The 23,404-nt window shown below is 39.9% G+C and overlaps 2 protein-coding genes and 1 non-coding gene across 7 annotated transcripts in view; 1 reads left to right on the top strand and 2 right to left on the bottom strand.

The window, feature by feature from the left end:
• zdhhc8b (zinc finger DHHC-type palmitoyltransferase 8b) overlaps nucleotides 1-16,996 on the top strand; it is a 56,529-nt gene extending 39,533 nt beyond the window's left edge. For 2 of the 4 annotated variants that reach the window (XM_072388457.1, XM_072388462.1), the window contains exons 2-11: nucleotides 3,821-3,942; nucleotides 6,467-6,624; nucleotides 8,039-8,211; nucleotides 8,380-8,482; nucleotides 8,770-8,861; nucleotides 9,857-9,989; nucleotides 11,542-11,647; nucleotides 12,589-12,695; nucleotides 12,788-13,857; nucleotides 14,428-16,996. In XM_072388457.1, the coding sequence (XP_072244558.1) occupies nucleotides 3,821-3,942; nucleotides 6,467-6,624; nucleotides 8,039-8,211; nucleotides 8,380-8,482; nucleotides 8,770-8,861; nucleotides 9,857-9,989; nucleotides 11,542-11,647; nucleotides 12,589-12,695; nucleotides 12,788-13,857; nucleotides 14,428-14,560 (2,197 nt within the window). In that variant the 3' untranslated portion in view covers nucleotides 14,561-16,996. The remainder of the gene's footprint in view (nucleotides 1-3,820; nucleotides 3,943-6,466; nucleotides 6,625-8,038; nucleotides 8,212-8,379; nucleotides 8,483-8,769; nucleotides 8,862-9,856; nucleotides 9,990-11,541; nucleotides 11,648-12,588; nucleotides 12,696-12,787; nucleotides 13,858-14,427) is intronic. The other 2 variants (XM_072388461.1, XM_072388460.1) reach the window with 2 other exon arrangements.
• A 126-nt stretch (nucleotides 16,997-17,122) lies between these two features.
• On the bottom strand, nucleotides 17,123-21,724 carry ranbp1 (RAN binding protein 1). Of its 2 annotated transcripts, XM_072388464.1 has the most exons (7): nucleotides 21,602-21,724; nucleotides 20,072-20,205; nucleotides 19,707-19,864; nucleotides 19,027-19,155; nucleotides 18,873-18,938; nucleotides 18,141-18,323; nucleotides 17,123-18,030 (listed from the first exon to the last, which is right to left on the bottom strand). In XM_072388464.1, the coding sequence occupies exons 1-6, from the start codon at nucleotides 21,614-21,616 to the stop codon at nucleotides 18,172-18,174; spliced, it is 654 nt and encodes a 217-aa protein (XP_072244565.1). In that variant the 5' UTR covers nucleotides 21,617-21,724; the 3' UTR covers nucleotides 17,123-18,030; nucleotides 18,141-18,171. The 2 variants fall into 2 exon arrangements, with proteins under 2 accessions (XP_072244565.1, XP_072244564.1); XM_072388463.1 differs by having other exon boundaries at nucleotides 17,123-18,323.
• LOC140310853 (small nucleolar RNA SNORA77) lies at nucleotides 18,477-18,604 on the bottom strand. Its single transcript, XR_011916883.1, has one exon. It is a non-coding gene; the product is annotated as a small nucleolar RNA SNORA77 (small nucleolar RNA).
• Nucleotides 21,725-23,404: the final 1,680 nt, after the last annotated feature.

Consider the following 23,404-nt stretch of genomic DNA (forward strand, 5'->3'; position numbering starts at 1 on the left):
GTTCAGACTTAATGAACTAATCAATAGGACAGCTTTCTCACCACGGGCTGAATACATTACAGTAAGTGTTCCCAGCGGCCCAGCTAGCTTTGTCTAGTGTTACAGGTGTCAGTGCCTGCAAGCACTGTCTGATATGACTTTGTTTCAGATCCAGATGAGAAGTCAGATCCTCTACAGTATTGTTTGTGTCGAGAAAATCTTCAACTTTGAACATCTGAATGCTTTCAAAGGCAGCAAAACAGTAATGGAGTTTTCTGTAGAATATTTGTTCTACCTCTGAAACAGTGAATATGTTTTATATTAGTCATTACGGCAGCATATTAAAGATTTAACCAGTCGTCTCAAAAGATAAGATCACAACAGAGTACAAACCCTATGAACCAGCTCCAAATTCCTCATATTTTTTTGTGGTCCTTGACATGTGGAACTTAAACTAACTTAACTGATGAGGTAAAATAATGAAAAGTTAAAGTTAAATACAGAGAAATAAGCAGTTAATACATTGTTATCATAGAAATTAAGACAGGGTAGTCTATCAGTCACAAAATAAGTATTTTTTCTCTTTTAGGTACTAATACTTTTACTCACTGTTTGTACAAATTCATGTAACAATACTTAATAGAAAATATTTCTATGTCATTGCTACAGAGAAGAAGACTCGATCATGGTTAATTTGGTTTGGGTTTGGAGAGCCTACGTTAAGAGCTGAAGGTTTGGACTTTGGACTGAGTCAAGTAATTACTCTAAGGGTTCTGATGATAGGCTCTAATGCTGTTAGTGTATTGGTTGCATGATGGTAGGTGTAGGATCCCGACTCGAAACTAAAAGCCTAAACTTGACTGAATGACTTTCACTTCCACCAGAGTACTGAACCATTATAATGCACATTTATCTGCCATACACAATGATGAATTTACTATACTGGATATAAAAGCAATTAATCCAAGATAAGGAAAATGATTGGGAAGTGAATCAGCACACAAACAGTAGATTGGCGGCATGTGTAACAGATTTGAGGTTGGCTAAAAGGCAGAAATGTCACTGGGCAGTCGTCCAGCATTCGACACCTGAATGACTCAGACACAGTGACTCAGTGCGCATAGATGTCCTTCTCCTTTGTGTTCACATGTCCACCTCTATTTTACACAAAAGAATAGTGCTACGTTTGAGTGTGAGTGCCAAAAGCTCTCTGGACTGACTCAGTTTTCTCTTTGATGGCGGTTCAGACTCTGCTCTGGGAGCTACAGTCCAAAAAGAGGAGATAAGAGCGGCTTCCAACGAAGGGCTATTTTCTGATTCCAAAGTAGGCAAATGAAGGATGGGCAGATCGGACTTGTCAAATAGCTTTGGGATGTGCAGCAAGCTTACAGCATGGGTTTTCATGGTGGATGTGATTATCACACCACTACTGAGTGCTTTTAACTGCTCCAGTCCAGTCCGGTCATCTTAAAAATTTAAGTTCTTCATGTAGTGCCTTTTTACTTCACAAAGGCCTCAGTGCTTTTTCTCTCCCTCAACACGTTTTCCATAGCAGTGGGGTGATTTGTCACAGTGTTCCAATCCGAGTTTATTAACAGAACTTCTTAATTTTTCAGCTCTTTCTTTCCTTATACACATGATTATTTATGAACATGACCAAGAACTTCAAAGATTTTAAAGAAAAAAAAACTGCTGCCTTTTCCTCTCTGCTTGTTGTGGCTGGAACAGCAATGATAAGAGCTCCTTTCACACCATACATTTGATCCACTATTAATGTACAAATATTGGCTAGTCCAGCTTTAGAAATACATATACATAGTATTTCAATAATATAATACAATCTATCAAAATGCATGAAAGGCAACAATGTTTTGATGCAACAGGCAATAGTAATCCCACTTTTACCTCCTGTGGGACTCACAAAGCACATTAAGCTTATAATATTTCTTTCACCAATTTATTCATTGCGGTTTAACTATACAGCTTAACAATGATCCAGGACAGTATTTTGTTATTTGAATCCTGTCTAAAAAAGAAATTTGGTATGGAAAATAAGACTTCCCTAGATTTACTTTGCTGCTTTTGCTTTAATTTTTGTGTGCTTTCATTATACCATGAGCGCAAAACTAATATTAATCAGAGCCTAGCATCCTGAGGCACATGTTTAAGGTTAGAACGTCTCATTTGCACTCTAACAGTACGAATGTGTAGAGACGAAATGAAAGTTGCTGAGGGGAAGGTGTTTTTCCTTTACCTGCAGTCTGCCTCCAACCATCTGACTAAAGGCAGTGTGTTGCTCTGACAACCTGGGGGGCACATTTGGATTATTCCTTTTTAATCTCTTGTTTTAAGCTTAAATTCAGTCAGGAGATAAATTGTAATTTTCACTTCATGCTCTCTGCATGATTGTTGTCTTTGCACCTTTGTCCTGACTGTGTCTTTCATGCATTCAGAGCCTTCATGCTGGCTTTCTAAATGCTAATTGGTTGGAGGGTGCCTGCTTTCTTTGCTCTTCAGTTTTCCGTTTCCAGGCATTTTGACTATAACAAGCTCAGCACTGTTTATTTCCATTTTGGCCAGCTTCAGGACTTAAAGCTCTGGTGCAACTGAACTTATTACATTATTGAACTTTTGGCAGAAGTATTCAGCTTGATAAACTTGGGCCCCAGCTGAAGAGTCATGGTTACACAAGCAGTAAAATTGGCAAGTAGGTAGTGTTGATAAGCACTCCGTGGTTATTTGTTTCTCCCACACAATTAACAGTGCATGTGTCCTTAATTACTTTTGCAGTAACATTTTTCTCCCACGCTGTCCCAGACTGCTAAAATGGATGCTTTAAACTGCCCTCCATTTTTTCCCCTGTTTTTTTTTTTTATCCAGCTCAACTGTATCGTGTTGTGGACAAAAATACAGGATCCTTTGATAAGCAAAAAAACAGATGTTTATCAGGCATTTTTATCTTAGTTTTTAGTAAAGGTTTGCACCTTCTCTAATTTTTGCTAAAGTTGTGTTGATGTGGCACAAAAAATCTCATCATAAAGACAGAAATTCTTCAGTTCCAGCCAAAATATTGGACTTGAATCATGATCAGTTTTTTTCCCAATGTTAGTACTAGTTTCAGTGAATTGTTAATCTTTTTGATTAAATTAGACCAGTTTTAAAGACTACGTTTAAAGTGAGAGACAATCAGTCATTATTGGGGTATATTTTATAGGTGTTTATGGATATTAACTGGTGAAATGTCTAGTCACAGGTCGCTGGAAGAAATCCAGCCATGATTGCTGCCAGCGATGTATTACAGTAATATTAGATGGATGGGTCAAATCCATGGTTGCTCTCACAAAGCTGAATGACTGTACGAGAGAGGCCAGCTCTTCACAGCTTAGTCCCGGCTCTGAATAATTCAACAAAGCAGATGATGCCTGGAGAGGAGATATGGGTTGAAGATGATCAAGCCCCAGGAAATTGACTTTTTGACATCAGAATAGGCTGGAGAGGCAGGTTTGGAGGTTCAACAGAGAGTATCTATTACAGTATGTGCGCATGTGGATTTGGATGTAGCAACACAAATGGAACCCCCTTCATTAATTGATCATCTTTCTCTCAGTGTCTGGCTTGCAGGATCAATTTAGCACGTCCACAAGTACATGAATTAGAGGGTGTACACATGCATTTTTTAGCTTAAAGCAGAGCGAGACAGTACTTACTCTTTTCTTTTCTTTTCTTTTCTTTTCTTGGACCTTTTGTCATTGTAAGGGAATCGCACTACAACATCGGACACAAGTGTGTTAGACCAAGACAGAAAGACTCCTAACCCTAATCTCTTCATTTGTGTTTTTAGGTGCCCCTGGTTGACAAAGGTAATCTCTCCCGCTGTCCCTCTCTACAATGGCCTGGTCTTCCTCTTCGTCTTGGCCAACTTTAGCATGGCAACCTTCATGGACCCTGGTATTTACCCCAGAGGTCTGTATACATGTCTGACCTGCATCTCTTACATTTGCCTGATATTTTACAATATAATCGATAATATCTGTTATTATAGATGTCCACATAAAGTTGAACTATGTTTCCATCCTGTTGCATCCTCATATGGAAGGTGAATATTTAACAACATGGTATTCATCAGAGCACCACAATGTTTTGCTACCGTATTATCTGCCTCTTACAGCCTGTTAAAATCCATTTGCTTTGACGAGTGGAAGTTTTATAAGTCTTCAAACAAGGTTGTATTGAGTATTCCTGAGCTGTTCAGCCTGTCAAATACTGCACAATGAGTTATGCCCATAATGGAGTTTGGTTCCTTATTCTCAACTCTGAGGTTAAGTAAAGGTGATTGGAACCATTACTGGGGATGTTGGCCCTGCCAAATTGACTAACATTTTCTTCTCCGAAGGGGTCATAATCACAAGGTTGTAGAAAATGTCAGTTACCTGTCTCCGCAGAGATAACCATGACCTTATGTTGCAACTGCCCTGCATGGGTTTATTGATGACTCAGGGATGAAGCGTTTTTATTTATTTTTCTCATAGTCTCATAATGTTATATTTAAAAGGCAGTAAATTGAGAATTAAAAAAATAATTTTGAAAAAATGACACATTAAATGCTCAGAAGATTAAATTAAACCAAAATTCTAAAGGTTTGAAGGAAAGTTTGATGTTATTTTGCCATTTTCACTCTGTTTGCAAGTTTTCAAGATACGCTACAATTTGTGGCTGTCATGGTATTTTTCCCCTCTTTATAAAACATTTTCCTGGCTATTAAAGTAGGTTTTAGAATCATGCAGGATCCCAGGCAGCATTAGCATAAAGTAGCTAACACTATCCACCATAAAACTACTGGTCATAGATGAGCGCACAATTCCTGGATTTGTTTTCTTGCAAATAAGTTTAGCTTCTAATCTTTTCAGAGAAAGATTTTTGTCATTGTTAAGTATGTGTTCTAATTTTCAGAAGACATAAAAATAATGAGACAGACAAAGTTGTATCAGAAATGGTCACCATACTATTCTTGACAATGCCATTAGCCAACAGCTACAGGAAATACAACAGATGCGTTTAAAAGTGCTCTCTTTTATCATTTGAAGGTCGATGGCTTGATGCCCACTTAAGGCAATTCACACTGCCTAACTGTCATTGAACAACATAATAAAATTTAGTGTCTTTTCAGTGTAATTTGCTTACCTTTATGTATTGTAAGTGTACAGTTTAGTCGTTCTAGTTTAGCCTTTCTATAAAGATGATGCACTTATGATCAGTAACAACACTTGCGCATGCAGAGGCAGAATCACGTGTCTGTATCCGGTGACTCATAATTCCAAAGATAATTGATTATCACTACCCATAATGTTGATGTTTCAGCTGACCTTCACATGAGCAGTCAAACTAGAGGTAATGAACTCTGAAGATTCCAGGACTTGAATGAATAAACATAAATAGCAATGCCAGGATCAAGCCTATATGATAGAGTTAGACTTTACATACATGTGGATACAATAAGGTGAGAACAAATGTGAGAATATATGTAAGTGGAACAAATGTCTACATTTTTGGCAAAAGAAGTGAAAATCCTCATTTTTTCACATGTGAAGGCTGTGAAAATCTACTGCATATTGTAAAAAAAAGAGCCGACCTGTGCCTGCTTACATTGTCACATGTAGAAAACAGCTGAAAGAGGAAGTGCAAGTGTAAAAGCTGTTTGTGTCTGCTGATTTGGCAAGCGGTTTACCTTTAAAATCTATTTGAATCAGCTTGAGAGCCATAATAACAGAGCAGCTTCTCGGTATGGAACATTTTGTTTCTGTGCTCTGTCTGCCTTTGCTTCTCTCTTCTTTTCCCCTTCCACTCTCTTTCGTGTGTTCTTGTGTGCTCGGCTACCTGGCTCTCCCTGCAGTTATTATTATACTGTGAAATGATTTTCTCAAGTTGGAGTTTCAATTGAATGAACCCTTTGATTGGCTGAAAGACTTTTTATTTTCTGCTGCAGTTTCAAAGCGCAAAGCTTTCTATCTCAGGAGAAGCTTCACATAAATAGTTTGACGTAGGATCCCTCAAAAGATATAACAGTTGTCAAGTATCTTCAGGTTAGATAAAGCACAGCATTAACTCTGCTAGGATGTGAAGTTAGTTACATTTTTTTTCTCCTGATTAAAAAGGCAGCCATTCTGAGAATGCATGTACTTGTGAGGAAATGGGTTATTATTGTATATTAATCACATTGTTCTAAGCTAATGGAGTAAGTCACATATACAAAAATGTTCTTCTCTCTCAGTGTGTTTGCCCTCTCTGCAGACAGATAACAGCGGGGATGAGCTTCATTTAAGGTGCTCCCCTGTTGTCCCTGTCAAACGGAATCATAAATCGTAACCAACGGCACATCTCTGGTGGTGCCCCATATGTGAAATAAATGTTTTTCCTCACACTCTATCACCTCACAAGCATCTGTGCTCTGTTCATGCGTTTTGTCTGTGTGTGTGTGTGTGTCCCACAGCGGATGAGGATGAGGACAAGGACGATGATTTCCGGGCGCCGCTCTACAAAAACGTGGAGATCAAAGGCATTCAGGTCCGGATGAAGTGGTGTGCCACCTGTCACTTCTACAGGCCACCTCGCTGCTCACATTGCAGCGTCTGTGACAACTGTGTGGAGGTGTGTATGTGTGATTGCACACCCACACACACCAGTGCAAGACAGACTGTTTGTGCGGTTGTTCTATTTGCTGTTGAATCCTTGGTTGTACTTGGTTTTCACACACTGCTTCTGCATTTTGGCTTTGTTTTAGTGAAATTATGACTACAGTGTAATTTGTCATGTGCAGTTACTCATCTTAGGTTGTATTTCATTTATTTTAAAACCGAGTGCGGACCAGATGATTCTTTTATCACGTGCTAATATGTAAGACCTTAGGACTGAGCGAGGTTGCACTTCAATTTTTGCTTTATACTTTATATGTTTGACCACAAAAGGACCCCACATGCTGTCCCTTTTTTAGTATTGGGTATTTGAGTTGAACTAAAATATATTCAAACATGTGTTTTTCCACTCTTTTTACTCTTACATGCACCAAAAATAGATGTCATAGATTTTATTATGTGTAAAGACTACAAGGAAAGTAAAAACATGCCAAGCATGAAAATCTAGCCTTGGCCAATTTTAGCAGTAACGTTGAGTAAAACACCTTGTTATCTCTGTCAGGTGGCTGATGATTTAGTTAGGGTTTTTTTTGTTTGTTTGATTTTAACATGTTCTCTGTTTCAAATTCCTCAACCACATTCAATCTTGCCCTGGGCTTTTACTCTGAAGGTCTATATCCCTGATTTGCTAATGTTCTTAGGATTATTACCCAGCTGAAAGGTCCACCTTTGTTCAACCTGAACTTTTGGACAGCGCACACTCTTTGATATGATATAAAATTTATAGTTGAATCAGTAACAGCAAGGTCCCTAGCCCCCTAGGCTGTGGAACAACCACAAACTGAAACACCACCATGATTCACCCAGATGTCACGAAGCTCTCTCAAAAAATCGTCTGTGTCCAAATCATTAGTCCAGATGTTCTGGGGTTTGTCTATATGTTTATTGGTAAACTTCGGTTTTGCTCTGTTGTTCATTTTGGACAGCAGACGTTTTTATTATTACATTTTAAATGCAGGTATTTCTGATTGCTCACTTTGGATACAACTGTTGCAAGAGTTACAAATCATCTGATAAAATTTTGTGGGTCTTGGATGCTTCCTTTTGCATCAAGTATCTGCTCTTGGGCTGTCCTGGGAAAACTGTCAGTGATCTGAAATCCACATCACTTGTAAATGATTTTCTGATCAGTTGAAGGGTTTATTTCACAACATTTGGAGATGTCTTTTGAACCCTTGCTGGACATATAGAGATCAAAGGCTCTCTTTTGATTTTCGTGTGAAGCACCGAACACTTGAAAAGCAAAGAGAACCCCAGGACTAACATGTTGGAGGTTAATAATGGTCAGGTCCTACCTGACATTCTGCAAAGGAGGCTCTGATCACTTTCTTCTCCCATGATTGTAACTCCCTCCCCTCCATCCTCCTCAGGACTTTGACCATCACTGTCCATGGGTGAACAACTGCATTGGACGGAGGAACTACCGATACTTCTTCCTCTTCCTGTTGTCGCTGACTGTCCACATGGTGGGAGTTTTCTCCTTTGGCCTCATCTTCGTCCTCCACCACAGAGAAAGGCTGGGAGCGCTGCACACCACTGTCACGTATCCTTTCACTGAGGAAAATCTTGCAAAAAGCTGTAATTCCAGTGCTCATTTTAAATCTTAGATTATGTCGATGTGCGTGCACCATTAGTTTTTTGGGTTTTTTCGAGCCCTACAAGGTGTCTTTATTTGGTTACTGTTGTGGTCGACCTTGACTTTTGTGTCCAGCATGGTGGTGATGTGCATAGCAGGGCTTTTCTTTATTCCAGTCATAGGACTCACAGGTTTTCATATGGTGCTAGTAGCTCGTGGCCGAACAACCAATGAACAGGTGAAGGAGCTGATAAAATGCTTTGTGTTGAAATGCACACATAGTCAGTTGATTCAGTTTTTGAATTTGCATGAATAAAAACAATCAACACGCACTGTAAAGAAAATAGATCAAATACTAATGAACAACACAAATACCGTATTCCTAGACTCAACATGTTTTATAATCAATCTCTTTTCAAGTGTCAGGCCCCTGTATCTTTAAGTATGTGCATGCACATTTTTGCATGCGCTGTGGCCTTGTCCTTCCGTTGCTGTCGCCTCTAAACAAGTCATTATGTTCCTCAGGTGACGGGCAAGTTTCGTGGTGGAGTAAATCCTTTCACCAAGGGTTGCTGTGGCAACGTGCAGTATGTCTTGTGTAGTCCCCTGGCACCCAGGTAAGATGCTTTACTCTGCTACATCTGTGTGTGTGTGTGTGTGTGTGTGTGTGTGTGTGTGTGTGTGTGTGTTCATTAAATGTGTTTTAGAAGCTGTTCTGTCTTCTCAGTTTTTCTTGCTAAGTACATTGAGAAAAAACCTGTGTATATGAACACAAATGTGTTCCTGTAGATGTGCATGTGCAAAATGATTGTGGCCCCTCAAAGCCTGTAACGTCCATGCAGTTGCACAGGCGCAGCCCCACCTAATCACTGTAGTGATAACGCAGACCATAGCTATGTATCGAGTTCTGCCTGAAAGCAGCCAGCAACCCTGGGGGAAGGCAGATTTCTAAGAGAATTGACTCGGTCTGTAGACCAACAGTTAATGGGAAACACTGCAGAGCTAGTCACCGTGCTTTTTACACACACACGCATCACTTAAATCCTGTAAAGTTTTTCATCCTATTGGGACAGGTCCCATACTATAACAATCAACAGTACAATTGCAGAGGGAATGGCATGTGGGAGTGAAATAATGTTCTTTCAGCATCTGCTGTTCAAATTTGTAATTTACTGAACCACTGACTCAGATAATGTTTAAACTGACTATTACTGAAGGAAAAGCATTTTAAAATCTGACAGCGAATTGGTGATGTTCTTTGACTAGCACTCAAAGTAGGAGTTGATTGCTTGAAGCATGTTCATAGAAAATTTAGTACATGTTTTACTTTCCACATTTCGGTCGTATTCATTAGACTGTCATAAGAGTTACAGGGAGAGGCTTTCAAATATACTTTATATACCTGGCTGACATGCTTTGTTGTGTTTGAAATGTCCTCAGTAAACAAGCCAAGTGAGACTTTGAAATACAATATATAGAACTGCATTGTGTTTAGAGGCAAACGTGGGTTGAAAATTGACTTTAAAGTTTAGTATATGTCAATTAAAGTAATGTAACATTACTATAAAGAGCCTGGTTGCTCATGTGCTGTGACTTGGCCCATTTTTTGTAGGTACACAATGGACCCCAGAAAAAAATCCCACATCAAAATTCAGCCCCCATTCATCAGACCAGACCTCTCAGACAAGCAAATCACCATCAAGGTCAGCGACAATGGCATTCACAGCACCATAATCAGCTCTAAGGTGAGCAGTTCACAATTATCACTGAGCCCTCTCATGTTGTTCTGTCACAAAGTTGACCTCCAGCTATTCCTGTGTCTAATTTTCCTTTCTCTCTAGGTATGATTGCTGCACATTCGTAGCATGGCACATCTCAGTCCCATTGTAAGGCAGGAAGACACAATAAATCACCAAATTAGAGCATTTCTACTTCACGAAAAGCAGAATAACATTAGGTTGACATCAAAAACAAGTAGCTTAGAAAAGTGACCATTGCTGACCTGGAAGGATATACTATGTCTCTATATATGGCTGGATTTAAAGGCAAAAGCAAATGCTTTGGATTGATGCTTTTACCTCTCACTCTGCCTGCAGTTTTCTTTGGCAAACCCGTGTGCAAAAAACATAAACTGGACATCTGCAGTCAGCACAACACAATCTTTACTTTCACACTGTGGGAGGTTGAGGTCAACAAACAGATTCAGCTATTTGTTTCCAGTCTAATAATACAGAGTGCTGTGCTGTATGGAATTAGTGCAGATACATTTGTCTCTCATACAGAGGCCGGATTATTCAGCAGACAGATTGTCAGTCAAATGCTTGCATCAGGTTTTCAATTATTTTATTTTTTTTAAATTACGAAAAAGAAAAAGATCAGTCTTGCGATATTAGATCAAACCCCTGTCATATTAGTTTGACCTTTGAGTTATACAGAACAGAATGTGGTACTGAGATATTTGAAGAAGGGGCATTTTTCTTTAATAAATATTTGCAGTTAAGACAAAGCAGAAGCTATGAGGAAGAGTGCAGAGGAAAAGCATGCGTTAAATGCTCAGAGAGCAGATTGAGGCATGTATGTGAACAGCTACTTCTTCATAATGATATGTGTTGAATATGTTTTATCATGTATATGTGATGTAACACAAGACCCATTTCAGGCACATATTCATTTTCAGTCTAATTTGATATTTTCAATCAAGTAAATTCAGGTTATTTTTCCTTTTAAATTAAATAATTAGGTTTACATTTCAGGAGGAAGTCCTTTTCTGTAACAGGGAAGGATTTAATTACTTTGGGATCAAAGTAGAAAAGTATCTGCCTTCTAGGGAAAGTACATTGATTTTACACATCAAAGTCTGTGTACAGGTATTGGGAAATGCTTCTCCAAAAATCAGTGGTGATGCAAAGTTTGATGAATTGTTAACTATTCAAGTGATGCACCTTTGTTTCTGAATACTACCCTTAAAAGTAGGGTGGAAAAAAAGTGGCAAAGCTCAGGCTTAAAGGATTAAACTGACGTTTGTTTCATATGTGCACAGGCTAACTTGTGGAGTTTTCATAAGAGATAGAAACAGATACTCTGTTGAGTAAAACTGTGACATAATTATTGCTCCTATTGCTCAATAGAGATTGAAAAGAATATGTATTAGCTCTTGTAGAGCAGCAACCAGGCTTAGCTTTGGCCTCTGTGAGAGCTGGGTTGGTGCATCCTTAACAACAGATGGTCCTCGCTGCTAAATGTGCCATTCCCCCACCTGTTCTGAGTGCTTTTAACACCCCTCTCTCCTCCATGCAGTCCAAAAACAGCCTCGATGGTCTGGACAACAAAGAAACCCAGCCACCGCTGCCACCCAAAGCTGACAGGTACAACCAGCTGAAAACCCAGCTAACCTCCAGTGAAGGTAACCACAGTCTCTCCCGCCTCTTCTTGTCAGTCATCTTCAATTCCATTACTCTTTCTTGTCCCGGTTGCACCGTACTGCAATTCCCCAAACTCCCTCTGTGCACCACCAGTGCCACAGTTTGTGAGTTGGCACTGGTTAGGATGATGAATATTTGTTCCCATGGCAGGTGACAGTCGATGGCATTTTTTAATGTCTGGCCAGAGAATTGGTGCGATCTGTGGTGATCAGGCAAGCCCTGCACACTGAATCAACACCAGCAGATTTGTGCTACAATTTGAGAGTGAATCATTGCAACATGAATCGCCCTCTTTTTATCTGTTATAACTGTCCACTATCTGATCTCTAACTAACTGCTTTTGAAAGCCATCTGTGTAATCTGTGAAAAGGGGTACAGTTGCATTCAATAGTATGAACTGTCAATTGTATATACAGTAGTGTGAACAGCAGGTTCCCTTCTGAGGGTCTAGTGTCATGCTGCATTATGTCAGGGAGTGAACACTCTCTGCCTATCCACAGAGCGCTACTGCTGCCTGCTGGTACCTAAAAGCACCGCAGTTGTTTGAAATGGATCGCTTTTATTTCTCAGTCAAATCTACAAACTCCTAATTTATGGAAGTAAGATCTGTTTGCATTTCTCTCCAAAACATAAAGGCATCATAGTAGAAACAACTAATTGCTAAAGAGCACCTTTTACACATTTTAATTTTGCATTACTCAAACTGACTCATGCAATTTTTCTTATGTATCACTCGGTGGAAATCATGATTCTGTGGATTTCCACAAGCCTCTTAACTCTGATGATAACATTCTGTTCTGAGGTCTTTCACACATCCCCAGAAATATCCACCTTAGCTGACTGCTATGGCATGTCACATTTATCTCCAACTAATTTTTTCTCATGTGCCGTTTCCTTTTTTCTTGTCCCCTATGTATTACAGAAAGTTCTCTTTCTGGTAAGACCCACCCATCCACTCCAGCCATGTACAAATTCAGGCCATCCTTTGGCACCATGCCTAAAGTCCACTACCACAATGCAGGAGAGAGGGTAAGAAAATGAATTTTACATTACCATTGCTGTGATATTATGAACATCAGTTCCAGATTCTGCATGGATGACATTTCGTGTTTGTTCCTCAGATTGTCATGCCAGATGACCGGAAGACTTCGGCTATCTTGGAAGAAGGTGTCCGGGGTCATGACTACAGATCTGAGCCAAACCTAGACCTGCCTGAGTATGCCAATGCTCCACTCCACCGCACTTTCCAGTCCTCCCCTCTCCAGCTGGACTCTGACCCTGTAAACTCCTCCCGCTCTCTCAGCCTGAAGCAGGGTCACCGCCGGGCAGAGAAGGGCCAGCTCCAGAACCTGCCGCCCCAGACAGTAGCGTCCACCCCATACAAGGGTGTTTTTTCTCCAAACACGCTCTCTAATCGTAACGGTAGTCTATCTTATGACAGCCTGCTCAACCCCAGCATCTCTCCAGCCAACGCAAGTGAGTGCATGGCCCACCGTGTTGTGCCCACCACAGGATTCCACTCACCCTACCTGCCCACCAAAATGTGCCACATCCGGGAACCTGAAATGCATAGACAACAGGTTGCTCCGATGTACAGTCCAGTGATGCCCCCCAGGGGCGTGGGCAGACAATCCCCTCACCTTAGAGACAGGGACCCATCTCCAGTGCGCTATGATAACCTCTCCCAGACCATCATGGCCTCCATCCAGGAGCGAAAGGAGATGGAGGAGAGAGAGAAGCGACAGATGCTGCACGGGCGCACCCAGACCCTTGTCTATGCCCAGGACTCTGGTGTGTTTGATGGGGGTTATGGTTTACCATCCAGTGCTTGCTATCCAGATGGGTCTCGTGGCCCTTGCTCCAGAGGTCCAACACCCCCAGCTTATGGAGGCTCCAGGGACAACCTTATGGGGGTTGGGCTGGTGAGCTATGGTCAAAGAACCCCAGTGCTGCGCCATGCTGGCTCCACTCTGGGCCGTGCCCCTCGGACTTCATCCACCTCACTGCACACAGATCACAGTAGCACCAACAGCAGCCAGAGCAGGGCCCCGGTCCTGGAGGGCCTTTATCGTTCCCCAGCTCACCAGCCACACTCCCCTGCTATGCCCCGATCCCCCTCCTACTCCCACCAGAAACTGTCCTACATCAATGCTCATGAGAGGACAGATTCACCTCGGTTTGGGGGCCCAAGGTATGAATCCTAATGTCAACCCTGGGGGACTGCATGCATTGTAGAGAGCCAGTGGGAACTGGTGGTCATTGAATGTATTCCCACTAAAAACTTTGCTCTTTTTGCTGGACATAGCCATCAATTTATGGGCTCTTGAGTAGTACTCCTAACTAAGGTTACATGTAGCATTTGTAAAAGATGTATAGTATTTATCCAGATGTTCTGTTCTGTCCATTTATTCACATGATCTGTTTGGTGTGAATTTGCATGTTCTATTCTCATTTGTTTGCTGTTTGCCTTTCTAGAAAAGTTTATTTTTTGCATTATTTCACAAATGGCAGATGAATAAAACACTGTGTAACTCCTCATGTTCTTTTTCATTTGCATGCTTCATCTAACGGTCCCAAAAGTTTGTCTTCACTAACAAGTACGCCTTGAAGCAATCATACATGCTGCTGATTTTTTTCTTCTTTCGTGTAAAACTGTATTTATCCAGACAGCTAATCTGCATGTCTCAACAGCCCTTGTTGTTCAGTGTGTGTTGAGGCTCTTTGTGTTGATCATTTCCTCTGTTCTTCTCTTTCCATTCAGAGAGACCATGAAAGTTAATGGCCAGATGGACTGTCATCTGGGCACCCAGGGTGCCACACACAGCCCCAGTCGCCACAGTAACGTCAAAAAGGTGACAGGTGTGGGAGGCACCACATATGAAATATCCGTGTGAACAAGAACAACACCTCCACCTTTAAGAATGCCCCCCCCTTCAACAAAAAAAAGTTCTCCACGCTGCTGTTTTTGGTGTCATTTTTTTAAGGGCAGTCAGGAGCACTACATCCCTGCTGTTTTGGATTTATTGTTCAATCAGATGATCTGACTTCTCTTAAGTTTTGATTCTGTTGAACTAATGCCCATGCAGATTTGTACTGGAGTTGAGGGTTGTCAGTTGGGTTTGTGGTTAACGTTTTTGTCCTGGTGGTAAAAGCAGACCCTCCAAGAAGATTGTCAGTGTCTCAGATCTGTGGTCATCAGGCTTTTGATGTCCCAGACTTCGTACACAAACTTTGCTCCAGTAAAAGTTGAGAGTCGAACAGAAACATTACAGATGGTTTGAACACCTACATCCTCACGATGGACCTCTTGTGAGAAGACTTTTTGCTGAGTCAGTTGACTTCAAGAATTCACAGTGGCTCACATTAACTTGTACTGTTCATGTCATCTTTGGCATATGTGGCAAACGTTTACAGATGTAAGAAGTGAGGTGCAAGCGCACAAATCACAGCTGAGAGGAGTAACTGGAGATATGAAGGGGAAAGGAATCTTGTCAAGTATGGTGGTTGCATTCCAAATCCAATGAGAAAGGCTTGCTTTTAAAGAAGAGGTAAACTATCTTTATTTAAAATAATTTTCTCAGGAATTAATGCAGCCAACAGAGATGCTAGTTGACATGAATTTATACATTATGAATGGGCGAGTTGTTTAAGTTGAGTGCAGGTTTTTAGGGCTTAAAGATGGCTCATATGTTTGGAGGCGACTTCCACCTGACCCACTACAGTGTTGCGCTGATGTCTTTGTGTTCTGAAAGACCAGAATACCTCATCCCAACAGAATAAGTCCAGCCTTGCACAACCAAAAAGACAGGAAAAAAAGTGTTTGTGCTATGATCATATGAAAGGAAAAACAGTCGTTTTCACATACAGTAAAAAACACAAATTTGGTCTCCCATTTCATGATTTTGTAGTCTTCTTTCTTTTTTTATATATACAGCTATATATCCAACCTTTCTAAAGCTATGTTTGATACATCTTTTTATATAGACACGTAAGTCTGGAATGGATATTATCCTTTGAGTGGAGTTGTTTTTTTGCTCATAAATTATTAGTTGAGATCATGAGGAATGGGTAGATCTAATATAGCTTGTTGTACTTTGCTGTGTAAACAAAAAAAAAGTGTATGATAAATGTAAATGATAGATTTGTGATGTTGTGGAAATTAGATCTTTGTCGCAGTCTTTGACCAGTGAACAGTCACATGGTGCGTGTATAACTGCCAGCATGCTGTTCATAAGTCAGAGATTGGACTTTCCGTTGAGGCAGCCTTGAGTATCGGTGCCAAAAGTGGCACTTCTCAAAGACCACCAACTTCTGAGTGAAAATGCTAAATCAGTCCATTTGCAGTAGCTGTCTGGTACAGCTTAGGTATTATCCACCAATATATATATATATATATTTTTTCCTTTTAACAATAAATGTAACTGTAAACTTAGTGGACAATGACAAGATGCTAGGAATTACGTGGATGTAAAATATTCTGTTTGTTTGCATAAAGGAAAAAAAAAACCATTGCTGCCTTTTGAGAAGAGAAGCTATGTTATCGCCGCAATGAACTGCAGCTGAAACACTATTGTACTCCAAGGGACAGTGAAATGACATTTTCATTGAGCAGAAAGTGACACTTGTGAGCGTCTCGGACTGGGTTAATCTCGAACAAGAACCTTCTGAAAATGGCTGATGTACAAAGTGACGTGATCATATTAGTTATGAGGTTGTGTAACTTCTTAAAGGATTTTCTCCAGAGGTTTCAGCATAAAAGCCGGAGGCTGTGGTCGTCCTGCTGTCTGCCAAAGTTGGATGTTACTGACACTCGCTGTAGTTCAACCACTCTGGCCAGCATGGTCTGAGATCTCACCCAGCTGCCTTACCAAGAAGAGAACAGTAACAAGATTGTCTGCTCAAGCCATGCGTTTCTGAAATGCTATGCGCTGATGTGAGGCTGGTAAACAGGGCTTAGCAAATCTGATGGGTTGGTGAATCAGTGGAACATCTTGAACTACCAGAATAGACCATTAGCTGCTGAGTTTCCTTAAAACCCCTGTCTGTCATGACTTCCAGACCTTATTTGACCACATATCAAAATGCAATCGATGTCATTCCTCCTTAAGACGACTGCCATTAGTCCAATGTTCCTTTTCTGGGATGGACATCACTGCAGGTCAGGGGCCATTCCTGACAGTCAACGATGATCATCAGCTACAAGCTGAGTTTGTTTTCCAAAACACAGATATGTATTATATAGAATACACTATAACTGTATGTGTTACTATTTTTGTGGAGAGAAAATATTCCCAATGAACTGAGCAAAGTAAATAAAAGTTTTGAACTGACTGAATCGGATTCATTCTTAGTCTTAATGATCACCTGCACGTCAGTCTCACATTTATGCAGCTAGCAGTCTTTAGCTTTTGACTCTTCTGTCAGGAAACAAGTGATTTCTTTTATGAATTCAAACATGGTATTTAACAGCTTTTATTTGAGGTTGGAGGAAACATTTCAGACCATCCGAGTGCAAATGAGGAGCAACATTTCATCCATATACATGTATTTACAGATGCACTGGCACTTAGATGCACTGAAGAGGCAAGGTTAAGAATTTAGTGGAAAAAAGGAGTTGGTGGTGAGCACACAGATCAGATGGGGCACACTCTGTTACATATACTCTACATGCTTTGAAGTCTAGGAATGTTATGAGTTGAAGAGTAGAAACTCCATCTCATCATGAGGAACTTTAACTAGAAGAGCTGCACCAAACCAATGAACCGTTTACATCGGGCTTAACAACTTTCATATATTCAAAATAAAAAGGAAATAAGAAATTCTTAGCTAAATGCATCTGCTCTGTCAGTCATTAACAGGTGGACATTACAATCTGCAGCAGTCATCGATACCCCTAAACTGTCTGGAATGATTCCTCTTGTATTCAGCTACTAACTGCACCGATTAAAGAGGGAACCAAGAAAGAACTACTAATACAAGGCATCCACTGTGACATCTTCATCTTACTTGTTATCCAACAGTGGAAGTGTAAGCAGGGTGTGAAGGACCACCGAGTTGCATCATGGGGTTTCATATTTATGTATAATGAACATCAGAAATGCCTGGTCCCTGACCCTGTGCTGCTAAAAAAAAGCAGGCTACATTATCCTTTCCCCTTACAAACTCTGCTTCGGAATAACATACACACAAAGAAACCCAATGTGGGAATTGTTGCTATCACAAGCCTTTTTCATAGTTTGTCAAAAGAAACACGGAACTGTCGATGACGAGGACAAAAAGCATGGCATTCCATGGTGGTGGGAAGGGTGTTTTTCATAGATTCATTTTTTGATATTTTCTCCCCAGTGGCATCATGGCTTGTGATCTTGAGGCAAATAAAAAGAAAACTAATATGAGAGTGTCCAAATTCAGTTCATTTAGAGTCTATCGTATAAAAAAGAAAAAAAAAAAAAAAAAAAGGAGAAAAACTCATACATTGAAGATCAGCAAAGCAAGTTCTTGGTTTTCAATTCTTCTCCTCGGGTTTCACCTCCTTTTTTCCATCTTCTTTCTTCTCGGGCTCCTTTTTCCCCTCTTCCTTCTTTCCCTCTGATGCCTTGTCTTTAACAGAGAGCTCCTCCAACTTCTCAGCCACCTTGTTTGCACTATCAGTGTTGCCTGTGCCAAAACAGCAAAGCGTGCCATTAACTTAAAGGCTATGAATGTTCTAACTCATCGCTCTTCAGAGAATAAATTCTTATTTTCATGTTTCAGCTCATCACTGTGTCTTTTTCTCTGACAAAATGATCATAACAACTTCTGAAAAAAGGTAATGATGTAGCAGAATGAACGACACCAACCTTTTAAAGGCAAGTCTTATGTTAACATTCTGCATGTTCATGTAGCAGACAGAAAAAGTCCCAGGCTGGAGTGTACAGCAAAGAACAGAGTGAGTCTGCAAACTCATCAAACTCTCACTCACATGTAAGCATCATCTATAGTTTGATTTCAAAAGGCAAATCCCAATCCCTTAAACCCAAGTAGGTAGTCGAGGGTCTTGGATATCATGGATATTGGCCTTTTACAGTGTAAAATTAATTCAAACTCTTTGTAAACCTGTGCAGAAGTCACCACTGTTTATTTGGTGAGCGAAAAATACTATAATTCAGAAACATTCATCTATTTAGACTTCTCATACTATGTATGGAAATCTTAAAGATTTTGTACCTGTTCCCTGCTGTTTTCTGACTGCCTCCTTGCATTCATCAAACTTCATCTTGAACTTCTGAGCATCTGTGGACAGAACACACCATTTGTAAGCCAAAGCAAACAGGTTGGGTACCCTGGAGTGTAATATTGGATAGAATGTATAAATACTTACTTTCTGCATTTAAAAAGCGTATTGCCAAGAGTTCTGGTTTGGGGCATTCGTCAGCATAATCTGCTAGTGTGTTCCACACCCACGCTCTGTCACTGCCAGCATTGGGCTTCAACTCCATCATAGGTAGAACTGGAGTTCACAAAAGGGTCAAATTTATCAGCACACGAGGACTGGATGTACAAACATGTACACGTACGGAGGTCAGTGCATCTGCTGCTGCTTTTCAAAATTCCATCTTATCCATGCTATCCTCTATAAAGTGCTCTGTTTTTGCTAGTATTTAACAGTATAATTACTTAATTAAAAATGTCAGATTCAAACATTGCGAGTAGTTTGCAGTCATTCCTGTTGTATCAGCACTCCAACCACATGTTCTACAGAGGGGAGAACTATTCTCCTGATAGTCTCTTTGCTTTTTCTTTTCCTTCATTCACTATATTTGGACTGGCTTAGGAGAACACAAATGTTTAGTACAAAACACTTATGCAAGCAAGGGTGTTTCGATGCGGATACGCTCAGAAAACAAATGTATACAAGTCAATATGGTCAGATGTGCTTTGTATGCCTTGTTGACACTCACATATCACAGTTTGGCAAATGTATTTGTTTGTTTAATGTAATCTAGTTCAACTAAATAAAATTTTACTTTGATCTTTTAGTTTATTTCCGACGTGACTCACTGTGATGATTGGCACATATCTTCAATGTTCGGTCTCTCCTCATTAGGAGGCGGATCGTGCCCTTCTCTTTATGTTTCAGCAGTTTGACGTCCCCAGTTCCTCTCTCCTTCCACTCCGGTGGGTCGTTCTCAGAGGCAAAACGATATAGTTTAGCCCGCCTGTGAAAACAGCAGTTCATTTCATTCAAAAATATATATATATATATTCCTCCAGAAAATGTGTTCCCAACAGATAATATCCTCAAAAGACAACATCTACAGCTTCTCATTCAATATGAATATCTGGATCTTGCCAGCAAAAATACAAATTCAGATGCAAAATCTGTGAGTCAAAACACGCACGTCAACACCATTTGAGCAAGTTACATTTTAAAGAGCTCCTCCTCATCCTCTTCTAATGTCTTGACATCCTGTTCGGGAAGGGACACGATGGGCTCGAAGTGGGGATCATGATTGGGGTCCTCTACAGTATCTGCAGTGGTGTCGTGCTCTTCCTGGTCCTAAAAGAAAAATAAGTGGATGAGTAAATACAAAGACGAAGAAAACAAGGTTTCAACTTATCCAGCACCCACCGAGACAACAGATGAAGTAATTATGGCTGTGGTATGACAGTGTGATATATTTTCTAATATTCGCTTGAACAAAGTGATTTCAGTAATGAAACTAACAGGCCGTGAATGCATCAACAGAGGGATTTGAGAGCTCATTGGTTAAGTACAGCTTTTGTAGAGGGAACAGACAAAGCCTTTTGTAAGTCAGCTGCTGAGCCAAGCATCTTTAACGTCATTTGAGTGTGTATGTTGTCCAGCATCCAAAAAAATTTGCTCATTTGAAGACAGTCATAAAGTTACAAGTGAGCACTACTCAGCATCATGTATGGGATATGACATGGAGCAAACGCGGCGCACTTTCTTCAGATGGGAAAATTCGCTAAGGGTTGCTAGTTAGCGGTATAACGGGTTAGCTGCATCTCATTCACCGTGGGATAACCTGCCATTGTTACTGCCATTACATATAACAATGCCGATGTGTTCAAATGAATGGTTTACTGGTTTGAATGCATCGTTAACTCACTTAAACCTGGTTACTTTCGTTGTTAGATTTAACTTTAGGACTGTGGGCAAACAGTTGTTCAACTTTATTTTTCTGACAACTTATGGTTACCCAGTCAGTTAAACAGGCCTCTCTATCAAGCTAGTCAATAGCTAATACTGGGCTTTTGAACCAATGAGCGTGTTGCCAACAAATACTCAAGTAAACACATAACAGATTAGCTTTGGTGAAATTATTTTAAGACGAACTGGCATTCTAATACAACACTGTTACTGCCAACAGTCCTATTAAAAGAAGCCACAACTCGCTCCAGCGACCTATCCTTAAAGCTAACATTAGCCATCTAATGTTAGCAACTGTTGTACTACGTAGACAAAGGCAAGAAACCCAGCTAACCTCGTTGTATTGAACGAAACGGTAATATCAGTTATAAATACGCCGTTTAAAGAACTGACGACAATATGAGTGAAACGTGTAACAGTTTTGTGCTCGTGTTGGCAAGCACAGTAAGGATGCTAACATGCTGACTGGCTGCACACTTCAGAGTCCTTCTCTGAGCTCGTAAACATTAGTTAATAAAATGTTTCATTTCAAAACGGACACACAACAGCTTTCAAGCCGTCCGAGAGAGCACACCTAGTCTTTCGCCACGTTTAAAAGTATCGAAAGCACACATATATGCTTTACTAGCATCACAAAACACATCATTGTCGGCATCTCTGTCTCGCAGCTTCCTTTCCAAACTTTTGGCTAAATTTGACAAACAAAACACAATGTCCGCGACAAAATTCATATTTCAAAACAAAAAGAATATTCTAAGCGACCTAGAATACATGGCCTCACCTTTGGGTCTGCCATATTAATGTAGATGTTTGTAGATTATGGAAGTAGTTTAGTGATTCAAATCCCAAACTGGCCGCCGTTTCCCTTCAGCTACCCTCACTTCCTGCAAGAGCTTTCGCGCGCCGAATTCTCTAAAGTATGCCCGCGCCCCCACTGTCATGGCGCGCGCACCGCCTCTCTGGAATTCAGTCTGTACATCAGTCAGCAGTATGTAATTTCTATTTGTTTGAATGAAATAGATACTAATTGCAAACATGTTAAAAGCTTGTGCATAAATGATGAGATTTTGTTCGCTGGAATGTTAAATATTGAAACAAAGTTTTATGCATAAAAAATTAGTCATTATCCCACTCTGTCCTCCCAATGCACTTAGTTACTTGGTTTCACCTTTAGTAAGTACACATTTAGATGGTTAAAGTATAATCAGGATAAACTTATAGATTGTCAAGATCAGGTATTATACAGGCTGCATTGTGGCCCCAGTTTCTTTAGCAGTATGCAGTGGTGCATTCAATGTTTTGGTTTTTTTGTCATTCAAATTTATATTTGTTTTAACATAGGCTAACATCTTCACATACATTTTCAGATGTCACAGTTGTGACATAAACAAATGAATAGTCTGTTTAAGAAAATAGAAAGGATAAACAGATAGGACAAAGAGAAAAAAAATATGTCTATATATATATATATGTACAATAGAAACAATAAAAATAAAATATAATATTGATCAAAATAAAACACTCATTTTACAACTTCAAGGCAGCCCCCACCCTGGCACCCCTCGTGATTCATACATACATGATTCAAAGCATACATGAATACAATCATATGTATAACATACTTATCCTCCCCACCATGCCTTGCTCCCCTCCATGGCGTTACACCCCCACATGTAGTCCACAAAGACTTCCCACACCTGACTTGCTTTACTTGGAATATTATTAACCCTGGAAATCATCATGGTGCATTCAATGTTCATAAACAATATATATAATAAATACATTAAACAACTATATGGTGACTCACTTGAGGAACATGTCAGCCACCAGCTTTGCCTGGGTGGAAATGCAGATCTTTGCACAGTAGACTTAAATGCATAGAGTTGGGGTTTAACATAATACACTACAAAAATTATTGAGTTATTTACTTTTTGCATTTAAAAAAAGAGAAAAAATGTCGACTTATGATAGTATTTCATGTATGTCTTTAAACTGTGTAAAGACTGTCTTAAGGAATTCTACACCTACATGGCTTTATGTGAGCGTTCATTAATATGTGCTGTAAGTTTGATATAATTTCTGTATTGTTTCATGTTAAAATTATGTGTGTTTTAATTGACTGGAAGTCAAATCCCCCTATTTGGAAAAATAAGAAAATTGAAGCAGGTATTGTATCTATAAACTGCCAGCACTGCATACAAATACAATATAATATAAAATAAAATTTTTCCATGCATGGTTTAGCCTTCAGTTGTTCTACTGAGGAACAAAACACCCAGACTAAAAGACACAAAACAACCACAAACCACACAAGGACGATTTGTGTTTTGCATAATTTTCATGATATTTTCTGGTCCTTATTTGTCTATTTGTGCCTTTTTTGTCAATATTATGAGTCAATTTGTTTAACTGCATTCTGATTTTGACCTTTGTATGTCTCTCTGGGAGTTTTGTGGCATCATTTTGGTCATTTTGCATCCGTGTTCATCTTGTCTCACACTTTTTTTTGTCTCATTTTGGTTTAATAGTCACTTTGAATCTTGAACAATGGTTTTGTGTTTGAACTTGGCCTTTTTGTGTAATC

The sequence above is a fragment of the Leuresthes tenuis genome, unplaced genomic scaffold (genome assembly GCF_036924035.1).
Source record: "Leuresthes tenuis unplaced genomic scaffold, fLeuTen1.0.hap1 SCAF_6, whole genome shotgun sequence".
In the NCBI taxonomy this organism is placed as follows: domain Eukaryota; kingdom Metazoa; phylum Chordata; class Actinopteri; order Atheriniformes; family Atherinopsidae; genus Leuresthes; species Leuresthes tenuis.

Coding starts and splice junctions, on each gene's coding strand:
- ranbp1 (XM_072388464.1), bottom strand. Junction 19,865..20,071: donor GAGGAGGAGCTCTTTAAAAT/GTAACTTGCTCA, acceptor CTGTTTTCACAG/GCGGGCTAAACTATATCGTT. Junction 18,324..18,872: donor CAGAAAACAGCAGGGAACAG/GTACAAAATCTT, acceptor GTTTTGGCACAG/GCAACACTGATAGTGCAAAC.